At 39.4% G+C, this 12,384-nt stretch overlaps 1 protein-coding gene across 1 annotated transcript in view; it reads left to right on the forward strand.

The window, feature by feature from the left end:
- The first annotated feature begins 217 nt into the window (after positions 1 to 217).
- Positions 218 to 12,384, forward strand: part of LOC137287103 (pyrokinin-1 receptor-like) — a 93,774-nt gene continuing 81,607 nt past the window's right edge. Inside the window, exon 1 of the mRNA XM_067819239.1 lies at positions 218 to 581. Coding sequence (XP_067675340.1) covers positions 218 to 581 — 364 coding nt within the window. The remainder of the gene's footprint in view (positions 582 to 12,384) is intronic.

The raw sequence follows: 12,384 nt of genomic DNA on the forward strand, positions 1-12,384 counted from the left end.
ATTTGTATTCTTGTATAGAAAGTGAGGAATTCGACAGCTTTTCATTGGTGACTATTTATTTTGTAATCCTCATCTTGATTTATATACCATTTATATGTATAGGGAGATATAGACATCAGAGTGCACCGCATTGTGGATGGTTCCAATAATTGCCCGTGGCAGCAGTGGTTGATGTTTGAATCCAAATGAGCCGTCGTGTGGCCACGGCGAAGTCTCAATGATGTCCGGAGACAGTTCTCTGCTCAATACAAGTCTCTTAATTACTAGTGCGCCAAACAGCACATCGAATCCTGAAAAAATGCCAGTTGTGGAAATGGAGCATTTGAATGTTTCTGTGAATGTTTCCCAAAACGAATCTGATTTCAACGAGAAGGAATACCTTGAGATATATCTTGGGATGAGACATATCAGAAACGATGTTGTCATATTCCTGACCGTCTTCTACGTTGTTATTTTCATCTCTGGCATCGTCGGCAACGTCCTTACCTGCTTCGTACTGCTCAGGAACAAGTACATGCACACGACGACAAATTTTTACCTTCTCAGCCTCGCTGCATCTGATGTTCTTACGCTGTTGCTAGGTAAGTTATTATCATAATTTGTTATTACCATTTTAGTCGAATACAATCACGAATGATAAATGAGCTTCAAATAGATTCCTATCAAGCCAATTTTGTCTACTAGTTTTTAACAAATATTTATGCAATCACAACTAACATGTATTGTATTGCGTGTCAGATTTTTTTGAACAAATTTATTCTATTCTGAAAAATTGACGGGATGTTAAAATTTGACAAGAGAAAAATGTTAAGTTCCTTTGTACTTTGTTTACTTTGTTTAAATGTAATATTGTTTAAAATACATCTTGCATTAAATAAAGCGTGTTGTAAAGCTGTCCTACAGGTATCTCCCAATAATTGTAACATGGAAATAATTGTACAGGCGAGATTTCTCCAAATGTTACTATTGGACTGAAAATCAAAATTTATGAGTTTTAAATGTCTAAATCGTTACTCAGTGGCGACAACGAAGGAAAAACTGTCACAATGTTTTGTTCTCTCGACAGGTTCTCTTGGGATTATGGATTTTACACGTTTCAATTGAAATATTCTATTGCGTGTTCTGATTGAATAATGATGACAAATTATCTCTTCACAAATGAGAAGACGTTTCTCATTTTCTTTTATCTTGAACACATATAAACATTCACAAACCTACGTTTTCTGCCAAACAAAACAACAAATCATGAGAAAACTGTACTAAACCATTTGACAAGATTTGTTTGACTGTTTCTGTTCATTTCCAATGCCGTGCATTCTTTGAGGTGACAAGCAGCGTTTGCATATCTAAATAACACATAGGATGAGAAGCGTGCCATGCATTTATCCTTGGGAATTAAACTCGTTCCCCTGAGAACCGTTCTGAATCTTAGTTCCTTTCTCGGGAGGTAAATCTTTCTTTTTCTCCGGAAGCAAGATAAAGCTGAAGAACATTTGCTTGTGCGCCCCTTACACCGTCCCTTAAAGTATTGGGCTCCCTTGTCAGGTTTGGTTATATTCCAGTAATGAAAGTTTCTAAAGTACCTGCAGGTAGTCGTAGAAACTTGCGTGTTGTGACAGGCTTCAAGAATTACGTGGCAATCTACTTAGAGAAAACAGACGGAATCAATCCAGTGAGTAGGACCTGAGTTGTATTCCTTCAGCTTTCATCTTTAGGAGTGGCTGAATGAATAACTCTCTACATTAGCCAGTTAGCACCAATTTGGACATGTGCTTACGTACCTATCGGCAGTTAGTGTCGTTAAAAGGGTAGAATGGAAAATTGGGTAATTTGGGCTGTTCGCGTTTGTTACGTTCTGTTGATAAAGAAGCTACAGATTCACTGTTTAGGATCGTTATGTGACAAAAGCCAACAGGTCTTGCACAACTAGATACGGATTCGAGACTTGTACCACTTACATTCACTTGGTTTTAAGTGGGCAAATTCTCTGTTAGAACTGTAGGATCTAAGAATTGCAAATAAGAAATAACCAGTTTAGTCAGTCACTGTTGTTTTAAAACGGGTATATTGTTCATTAGAAGAAATAGTTTTCTTTACCGAAGATATACTGCGTCAATAAATATGGTTCGTGGTTCGGGAAGGCAAGATCTCGAAGAAACAAAGACACGAGACCCTTGCTAGAATTGCATTTATAATATATCCATGCTAGTCAATCATTGCTGTGTTAATACGAGTACACTCTTCAATAAAAAGGTGCAGTTGCTATAAGGAATATATATCAACAAATAATAATAGCGGTCAGATGAATGAGGAATAGTGATGCTGTGTAAGGGACGGTGGATATTCAATCTTGATCAAATACGAAAGCTTTGGTAACACATGAAACCAATCCACTTGGAAGCTTAAGAGGACGCTCTCCACATTTCCCCGTCAGTTATGGGGTGGTTGCAATATCCTATTTCCTGATTGAAGGGAATCTCCTCCATTGATTCCGTCATTAAAGTTCGAAAGTTTAAAGTAAAGTCTGAAGAGACTTTTGGAATCGCTTCAGTGCATTCAAGCCACAACTCAGTCTTCAGAAATAGCGGAACAAAGAAGTCATTTTTTTATTGAGCTATTTGAAACTCTATACATATGTGCATGTCAGGTTTGAGGATACAACATGTCTGAGCGCCTACAGACGTCATTTTCTCGTTGATGTGACACAATCATAATTAAATAGTACAGGCGAGATCTCTTTACGTATATTTACCTTTACTCAATAGAGTATATAGTCCCTTTAGTACTACTATTAAGTCACGGCAGTAATAATTTCGGTTCCTCGAGCGGCTAAGGAGACAGTGTAATCTGTAGGCTATCAACAGGCAGCACCACGTCTTGGAAGAATGCAGCTTTATGTATGGAATAAATATAAGATATCTACCTAGTTAAATTGCAAATTGATCATTCGGACGTTTGACCTTTAGAAATGAGTGAGCGTAATGAAAGAAGCAAAGCTTAAAATATCAGGATAAAATGTAAATCAGAGGAAATTCATTTCAGGCAGGAATTCCAAGACCAATTTCATTATTCACTCGGGATTTGGGGACAGTTCACCGTTGTAATAACAGAGACCGTGCAATATGACGTTAATGTCTTGTATTCGTTTCCTTGTTAATTTTGTGAGAAAGTTTTCTCTCTTCATTTTCTTTGACCCAACATTTTGCCTCTGCAGGTGATTGTGTGACATTAGATGCTCTTAAATATTTGCAGAGGAAGGAAAGGATAGTTCAAAGGAAACAGAACTAACACCATACGAAAGCAATATGCATTTAAACCAAGTCTCTGTTCTTCAAACCAGTGGTCAATAATAGGAAAGCGAACCAGTGACTGACAATATGAACATCACATCAGGTTAGATTGTAGCTATATCCATTGAATTATCATGGAGCTATCATCCCATAACCGATTAGCACATTTATATCATTGAAACACAAACAATACGACTATTTTGACAAAAGTGTTTGTAAGGTATTGTATGCCATTATAATGTATGCCATTTCCATGTGCATAGTTTCAGTCTTCAAAACAAGCCTCTTTTATATCACATACTCACACTACACGTAATCGTCACTTAGAACCAGTCACGTATCCATGACCATGGGTTCGCCAGTGTGGAGTACGGCATGCCCCGCCTTAGCATTCCTGCGACATTTTAAGGCATTTAGCATGATGTGCTTAGTCTCGTGATATATGACCTTGTTGCCCTCCCGAGGACCTTGGTCCCTTCCCCACATGGGCACATTTTACGATTCGCGTTAAACCGGTGCTAACCGTCCTGATTTTGGTGAATTATTGCTAAAACCTGTCTGCGTTTAAATATTTATCATCCATATTTACTTTGCATATACGTTTCATGTGAGAGCTACTCTCAGAAGCTCGAGTGTTTATTCATCTGCACGTTCTATATGTAAATAGCCATAATCGTTTTAGCTTTATCCACGTCAGGCTACTTAAGGATGGGAAAACTGCACAAAACATTTTCTAACAATGACACTTATTGTTACAGTTCCTTTGAACGTCTTGTATTTGCCCCAGTGTGTAGTTTTCAAGGTTTGGTACAAGCGTGGTTAATTAGTGAGATTGCATTGGGGGAGTTGTTTTGACAGCCGTGTTACCATCAAGCTGGTTAATCACATCCCAATACTCATTTGCCAAGAATCTATAATTTTTCCCAGAGTCAATGCTTAGATTGGAGCATCTGTTTTACATTAGACAGTATTACATGAAGAACTCTTCATATTAGGTAAGATTGATCTTTCAGCATGGTGTTTTCATTCTTACACATTGATAACTGGATTACAGAAAAGATATGTTCTGTTCTGCAAAATATGGTGTAGGTTCAAGTCTGTATGGTACAATATTGGACAAAATATATGGATAATAACTTCTATATTTCGTGGGGTTTCGATACAGATTCTTGTATCACTGCCATTCTTGCTTGACTAAGGTGCAATAATCAGTATCGAAATATCTCACTCATGAACTAAAGAAGTTTTAATCCATAAATCTTGTTCAGTAGTACTAGTGTTCGTTTAAACTTTTACAAATGTCACTCCAACAAACTGTATGTTACAGTTTGGGTCGTGTCACAGTGTTTTGAGAGTTCTGATGGAATCCGCTTTGAGGTAAACAAAGTGCAAAGTTAAGTGACATGTTACAAACCGCTCACAAACATCACCAATTTACAGTACACCTTCATCAATGTGATGCGTTATGCCCTTGTTACCTAATGTGTCGTGCTTCCTTTCGACAGCCATGATTCAAAACTCTTACGTATGCAGCATTTTGTTTATCCATGTTAGTCAACGTTCGTCACCATTTTTCCTCAAGCATTATTTATAAGCATTTTTCATAATGTTGGTATAGCGTTGGATTCGTTTGGCGAAGGCCAGGGTTTGTGTCCTCACAGGAGTACAATGTGGAAATGACATTTCTAGTGTACCACATAGCGATATTGCTGGCGCTTTGTTAAAATGGCAAACATGTATATTCACTAACTCTATACACGCTACAAGTCCAGGGGGGGTGGGGTATTTTAGTGGTTAAAGCGTTCTCTCGTCACGCCGAACACCGGGTTCGATTCCCCACATGGATACAATGTGTGACGCCCTTTTCTGGGCTTTATAGAATATTGCTAAGAGTGGCGTAAAATCTAACCCACTTACTCCTTGCATGTCCATTATTCACTGCATCTGAAATTATATTCATTGTATGAAATTATGTACATTTTTGTGTCGTTCAGACAACTGCATTTAATTAAATAATTTTTAATGACAAATGTATCGTGCCCTAGAAATGATGCGGATAATCTTTCCCATAAAAGCTAAGCTCAAAAGCTCGCGTGTCTATTCATCTTCACGTTCTATATGCAAATTTCCATAATTAGTTTCAGCATTATCCACGTCAAGACAGACATGCATCTTGGCACTTAAAAATGGGAAAACTACACAAAACTGAGTCATTTTCTGAACATGACGTTCAATGTTCGGTTTTATTTTATTGGCACCATTGTTTTTCACAGTAATGATCTTGGGTGCTTAATCACAGAGATTGCATTGGGAGTCTTGTTTTGACAGCGGTGTTACTGTCAAGCTGGTTAATAACATGTCAATGCTCATCTTTCGAACAATCTATAATTTTCTCCAGGGCCAATGTTTAGATTGCAACATCTGTTACAAGTTAGACGTTATTACACGAAGCAGTGCTCTTTTTCCGTGACAGATTTTTTCGTGACCTCTTAGCATGGTGTTCATTTCTGTGTTGGTTGTAGCTTGAAAGTTTACAGTAAGGGTTCTCAATGCGGACGTGTTTTGAATGATCTGACGTGTGTCTTTTAACAGGAGTCCGTGGAGATATACGTTGTGCTAAGTGAAATGGCATAGTAATAATATCGACGTACATTTCATGTTTATGTAAACTAGAGCCAAGAGAATGAGAGCGACGTATACGCGAGAATATGTCTGATGTTTAACCTAACATCCATCCTCCTTCAACCTACTTTGTTACCGACGTTTGTCAGCATGAGTGAATCGTCGCCTACAAGATATACTCGGCACCCTCACTTACCAGATTATACCATGCGGAATGTGAATTTACTTTTATGTCGCACTCAGCTGCCATATGGCTGCGATCTGTAGATAATTCAGTCTAAACCAGACAACCCAATGTCCGACACAGTGAGCATCAGCCTATAAGACAGGGTGTGTGAGTGACTTTAGTTTTACGCCGCATACCATCTATATGGCGGCAATTTGTAAATGATCGAGTCTGAACCAGACAATCCAGTGATCACCAGCATGTATATCGATCTGCATATTTGGGAACCGATGAAATGTGCCAACCAAATCAGCGAGCCGGACCACCCGATCCCGTTAGTCGCCTCTTACGACAAGCAGAGTCCCCTTTTATGGCAAGCATGGGTTGAAGGCCTATTCTACCCCGGGACCTTCACGGGCCCTACACAATATGGAGAAGAGGATATGTGTCTGCCAAGTCCGCGAGTCTGACCATCCGATCCCGTTAGTTGCCTCGACCAGCAAGGGTTACTGAAGGTCAATTCTAACCCGGATGTTCATAGAATGGACATAATTATATTCTGTCTGAACATACAAAGTAGCACGTGAAAGCAAACGTCTTGATGTAAACAAACATGTAGTAAAGTGAAAACTATTCCCCTTTACACATCTACATTTTCCAGAAAGTCGTTTTTCCGTATGTTTATTGTTTCAAGACTAACTAAGCAATGTCTCAGTCATATGGCCACCGTATGAGTACCAGGCAGTCCAGTGACTGACATCCAAAACATTGATCTACGGAAAAGGCACACGATGACATGTTACAACCAAGTTGAGTTTTGCCACTTGATTCTGTTAATCTCTTCTTACAACACCCATAGGTTTGCTGGAGACTACTATCAGCTGTGATATGTACGGGTTACAAGGTTAAATGGGTGTTTGTCGAGGCAATACCTATGTTATGTTACAACTGAAATTACCAACTGTCCAAGAACTGAGCACGCCTGTTCAAATGCTAGTATAATAGTAATAGTAATAGTAATAATAGTAATAGGATCATTGTATAACAGATAGTATAATAAGAAGCTGTACACTTTACTTTTCTCTGTATGTCCAAAACCCACGAGCACATGAAGTTGCTCCCTGGGTTTTGATGCAACATTACTTTTAAATATTTTTTTTTCTTTAGCGAATAGCGTATATTTTAAACATAAGGAAGAACAGACTACTTGCCTACCCATCCACCTATCTACCTACCTATCCACCCATCTCACAATCCATCCACCCATCGGCCTACCCATCCATCCAACCAAGATCCAAGCGAAATTACATAAGTCGCAGGGAGTCTTGTAAATTGATTAAAAGATGTATTCGCGTGAGACTGCTTTGATAACTGCTATACCGAGTGAATCTTGCAAAGAAAGAGGTTTGTTGCCTATCGTTTAACGCCGCACTCAGCAAAATTTAAAATTATACAGCTCTTGTCTGTAAAGAAAGAACAACATATCGTGGGGATGTTTGTGTTTGTTTGATGTTTTGGTGGTTTAGTTACTTTAGTTAGCTTTCCGCTACGTTGAGACACGCAATCGAGCACTGAAGAATCCATGTTGAGATTTGTGTAAGAAATCATTGACCCATATGTGACCTCGACCCGTGTCGCGCTCGGCCAATCAGCTACTCAGAAAGCTCTGTGCACGTGTACCAGTATTGACAAACCACTACATGCGCAATGGATTATCCAGACCTACAACAACATATCCAAGAGGAAGGATTTACACCAAAGCGGATTCCGCCAAGCTGGACTTTTGGGCTAATTCACTAGTAGCAGGTGACCTGACATTTTTAATTTAATAAAGTCGTGTGTATCGTGTCAATCAGAGACACTGAAAATGACATGTGTTGAATCAACTATTTAATTTGTTTTCATGTATGAATGAAGTGTACTTGTGATCAAATTACTAGCAATACAAAACTAAAACTCAAAGCTCTTTGTTTGTTTTTATTTCCACAGTTTATCAAAATTATTCGCGGAGGTTTTATTTTCGCGGATAATGTTTTTTGCGCGAAAAGCGCGAAAATTAAACCCCCGCGAATAATAATGATTTTACAGTATTCACTTATTTTTTGTTGTTGTTTTTTTTATTTTTTATTTCGGGGGGTGGGTGGAGGGTTTGCATCAAAATATGCTTATAATAACAGTACGTGTGACGTTCAAAATTTCCTAGTGCTAACTTTTACAATTGTATGCAAAAGCAATAATTAACAGCCTGTTCGTGCATGTGCGTGTGTGGGCGGGGAGGGGCCGCTGCCAGGAGAAGGTAGTGGAGGTCCACTAAACGTTGAAAATTCCTATGTACCAGTTGCGTCACTTTCACATCCACAGCAGTGCTCGAACTCGTTGTCTGTGTCCGTCATTTCCACGAACAGTTCATTCAGACCCCAGCCGCAAGAAACCTGTGTCTGGCACCATGTTGAATGCAGTCCATTTGTTCTTGATGATCTTGGCGTAATTGCTGCACATAATGCAGACGTTGTAGACGTTTCCGTCAGCTGGAACATTTCTCAGGCTGCCCAGTTCGTAAGAACTCAAATTAAATTAAACACATTTCGGTTTGTGAACAAAGAAGCGTGTATTTTTGTGGCGTCTGTTATACCTGAGTTGTAATTGGAAGCTCATAGAAAGCCTGGTGTCTGTCACGACACAAATGACCACAGACGTAAAGCCCAACAACATTACATGCATGACATTTCATTAGGATCACACACAACAACTTCTTTGCAGCATGTGGTAGATGGTGTTGACTATTAGCAAATGTCTCTTTCCAAATGGAACGCAAAGTCTCTCCAATGTGTGATGACAGTTGAAAATTTTAATGCATTTTTACAGCACTTTGTAAATCCCTTTGTCCATAGTCGATTTATGATTACGTCGTAAGGAGTGCACTTACCAGTTTCACAGGGGTGTGTAATTAATGTTCACCCTTCACATGGGTGTATAATTAATGTTCACCCTTCACAGGGGTGTATGATTAATGTTCACCCTTCACAGGGGTGTATAATTAATGTTCACCCTTCACAGGGGTGATACTAAAATTGTTCTGAAGATGAAAAACATTTTTTTTTATTTATTCATGTAAATGGTCTTTGGTGTAGGAACAGGCTGTGCCGAGGTGCGATCATTGTACCGGGATGAGCCGTTAGAGGGTTCGTATTCTACATTTGTCCTGCATATGTCACATTAGTTCTCAGCATTATGCTTGTGTTTGTGAGAGAAGACGTTTCACCTTCATCACCCTCCTCCCACTTAAGATGTGCCTGCAATATTGTTTGAAATCCAACCAAACTCACTCATCATAAACTGCCTGAGTGAGTGAGTTTAGTTTTACGCCCCAACCAGCAATATCCCAGCTATATGACGGCGGTTTGTAAATAATCGAGTCTGAACCAGTGGCTCAAGTGATCAACAGCATGAGCATCGATCTGCAAAACTGGGAACCGACGATATGTGTCAACCAGGTCAGCGAGCCTGACCATCCGATACCGTTAATCTTTCGACTAGCAAAGGTTATTCTAGGGCAATATTCTAACCCGAATCTTCAAGGGTATTCACCATGATGAGTATCAACCTGATAAAGAAACAGCGTATTTATATTCATATTGTCATCAATAATTCCTCCGCCATGAGTAACCCGACAAAATATCGAATGCATTAAATTGTTCATACGGTAACCTTGACATGGATCGGTATATGGCAGTTTTCAACATTAGTGACTCTACCCTTTCACTGCAAATTCGCAAGTAGTAAACGATAAGGCTCAAAGAACCTAGGATAAACACAAAGCAAAAGCAGTGTCCCCAAAAATACATTTTTCGCTGTTTAACACCGCAAACCCCACCTTCAGGAATGTCACTTTCTGTAAAAGGATCCTAACCAAGTTTAACATATGGTGGACTGTCTGGCACTGAAATGTGAATTAGGCTGCAAAATATGACAGATGATCTAATGGAAATGTCACTGTGATATTCGGTGAATCTTTATCAGACAATTAATGATTACCAGTGTGACATTTCAGTGCAAATGTGTTGGATTTATACGCCTACACAACACGTGTTGGAGGCAACAGATGAAAAATCATTTAGCTCTGTGATTTGGCAGCAAACACTAATGATCCGTATACCGATTGGGGACTTGTGGGAATAAATGAAGGCAGCGACCTATAGCAAATGCTGGAAATGAGACCTGAGACTAACCATCAATCCGACACTGCACGTGACGGTGAAGGGGAAAGATGGGCTAGATAAATGGGAGCGATAGGTGCCGGTGAGCTCACGACAATGCTTCGAGGTGATTTGTAAACTTAGTTGACCTCCTCCAGTGCGTTTCTTCCCACTATTTCCATTCTTAATGCAGGTATCCGAGGACTCAAATTCAATCACAGTTGTCAAACTCCAGAACACCCTTAATGAAGCCTTTAGGCTGCTGATACAACCAGCGTCCATGTCATCATTGACATGCATTGTTGGAAGTGTTGCTGTCTGTCTGTGATGAACTTATTCTCAAGACGATAAGCTGATAAAGCGGCGTGAGCAAATCTGTATGGGGAGCTGTTCACCATCTTGAAACTACTCCAGCCAAATCTGAATTGAACGGACGATACTTAACAGTCGTGTCAGAAGATTTGGTACCGGATATGCATCAGGCACGCACCACATATGACACCATAGTGCCAGGTTAACATGTAGATTCAGTAAAGACAATATTGTGAGAATAATCACGGCCTTGTGTTTTCTTCATCACTGACCATGGCGCACGCTCCGCACAAAATGACCCCTAATGGTGGGACGCCGTTCTAACAATAAGAAAACCAACTGTTCCTGTATTCATGAGAAATTCACGAACTCATAAAGACGTCAATTGATTTCAGAACTATTCCTGGCGGTTCCCTAAGAAGGATCCATGATGCATAATGGAAAAGATAAACTGTCAATACTCGTTATCGTAGTTTCAGTTTATTCGGGGAGGTTATTGGCATTAGCAGAAAGTCAGATACATGTGACCACCCACAGAGTAGTTGATAGTCAATAGATGCAATTCCTCTGTGCACAGAAATGAACACATGCGAAACTTTGTCTTAAAAACTTTCTTTCAAAAAATTCTTTTAAAACTTTCTTGTCGCTCTCCAAATGTCGTGTGAGTATATTTATGAGGTGGGAAATATAATGTTTTATGTTATTTTGTATTCATACGGGATTGTCAAATACTAGGAAGAGCAGATGAATATCCCATACATCTTCGTGTGCAGTTTTGAGTTAAAGTGTGATTGAGTTTGGTCCATCACGACTTTCAACAGTAGTTTATTTATTTCAGAGCGTGTTGGTGCAATGTGGCCGGTTAAAAGGCCCGAAGTGATGCAGGATGTACACCGAATCTGACGAACACAGGAATGATACTGACAATTCTAGAAAACAAACAGTCATGTGAACAATCCATGATGATGAACTGCATCGGACATAATTTTGGCCATTGATGCGTTCAATTCGAAAATGTAACTACTGGTCTTACAAATAACGTTTTGAAAGCTTTAGCAATGCCGTGAATACTGGGAACCTCTAGTTCTGGTAGTGGACGGTAGGACTAAAATAATAGTTTAATCCAGATGACCCAGTGCCATGTATACAGCCTTGAAGGATATACAAGTACGTTTTATCTTCCAGAGTGCATTTCGTCTACGAAAGTAACCAAGTTGTAAAGAAACTCTTTAACCTGGACGTCGTTAACAAATCAAATGTGGCAATTTCAGAGTCACCTGCGTGAAGCTATGGTGATTTTTTCCTAATCTCTTTCATAGAAAACTGACAGCTGACGAGAAAGCACTTGCCACAAAAACTAGCTACACTTCTTGTGTAGTTGATTACGTACACGCACCGGTCAATCGTATCTCCATTTATAGACCTATATTGACAGATCCATGGTCACTTGACTGACATATACTGCTACCTGATTGCAAACTGGACATAAGTGTCATCGACTCGTCTGGGATAAGTTGCTATCTGGATATTTTGGTTGAAGTCGTTCGGGGTAATAATGTCCGGTTTAACTCTGCTTGAAGTGGCAGCGCCATGTATGGTATTTTCCTGCTATGGTAATGGTTGTCTTTAAGTAAATTTGTTGCTTAAATATCGAACTGAGACACTATTTGTAAGGTAGTGCATATACTTCATTCTTAAAATATCACACACTTTGCAGTTTATACGGGGATACCAATTCACCATCGTACATTGCTGAAAGAAGCCAGGCATTGACACTACTGCGTTTAGCTTGATATTT

This window comes from Haliotis asinina, chromosome 6, assembly GCF_037392515.1.
Source record: "Haliotis asinina isolate JCU_RB_2024 chromosome 6, JCU_Hal_asi_v2, whole genome shotgun sequence".
In the NCBI taxonomy this organism is placed as follows: Eukaryota; Metazoa; Mollusca; class Gastropoda; order Lepetellida; family Haliotidae; genus Haliotis; species Haliotis asinina.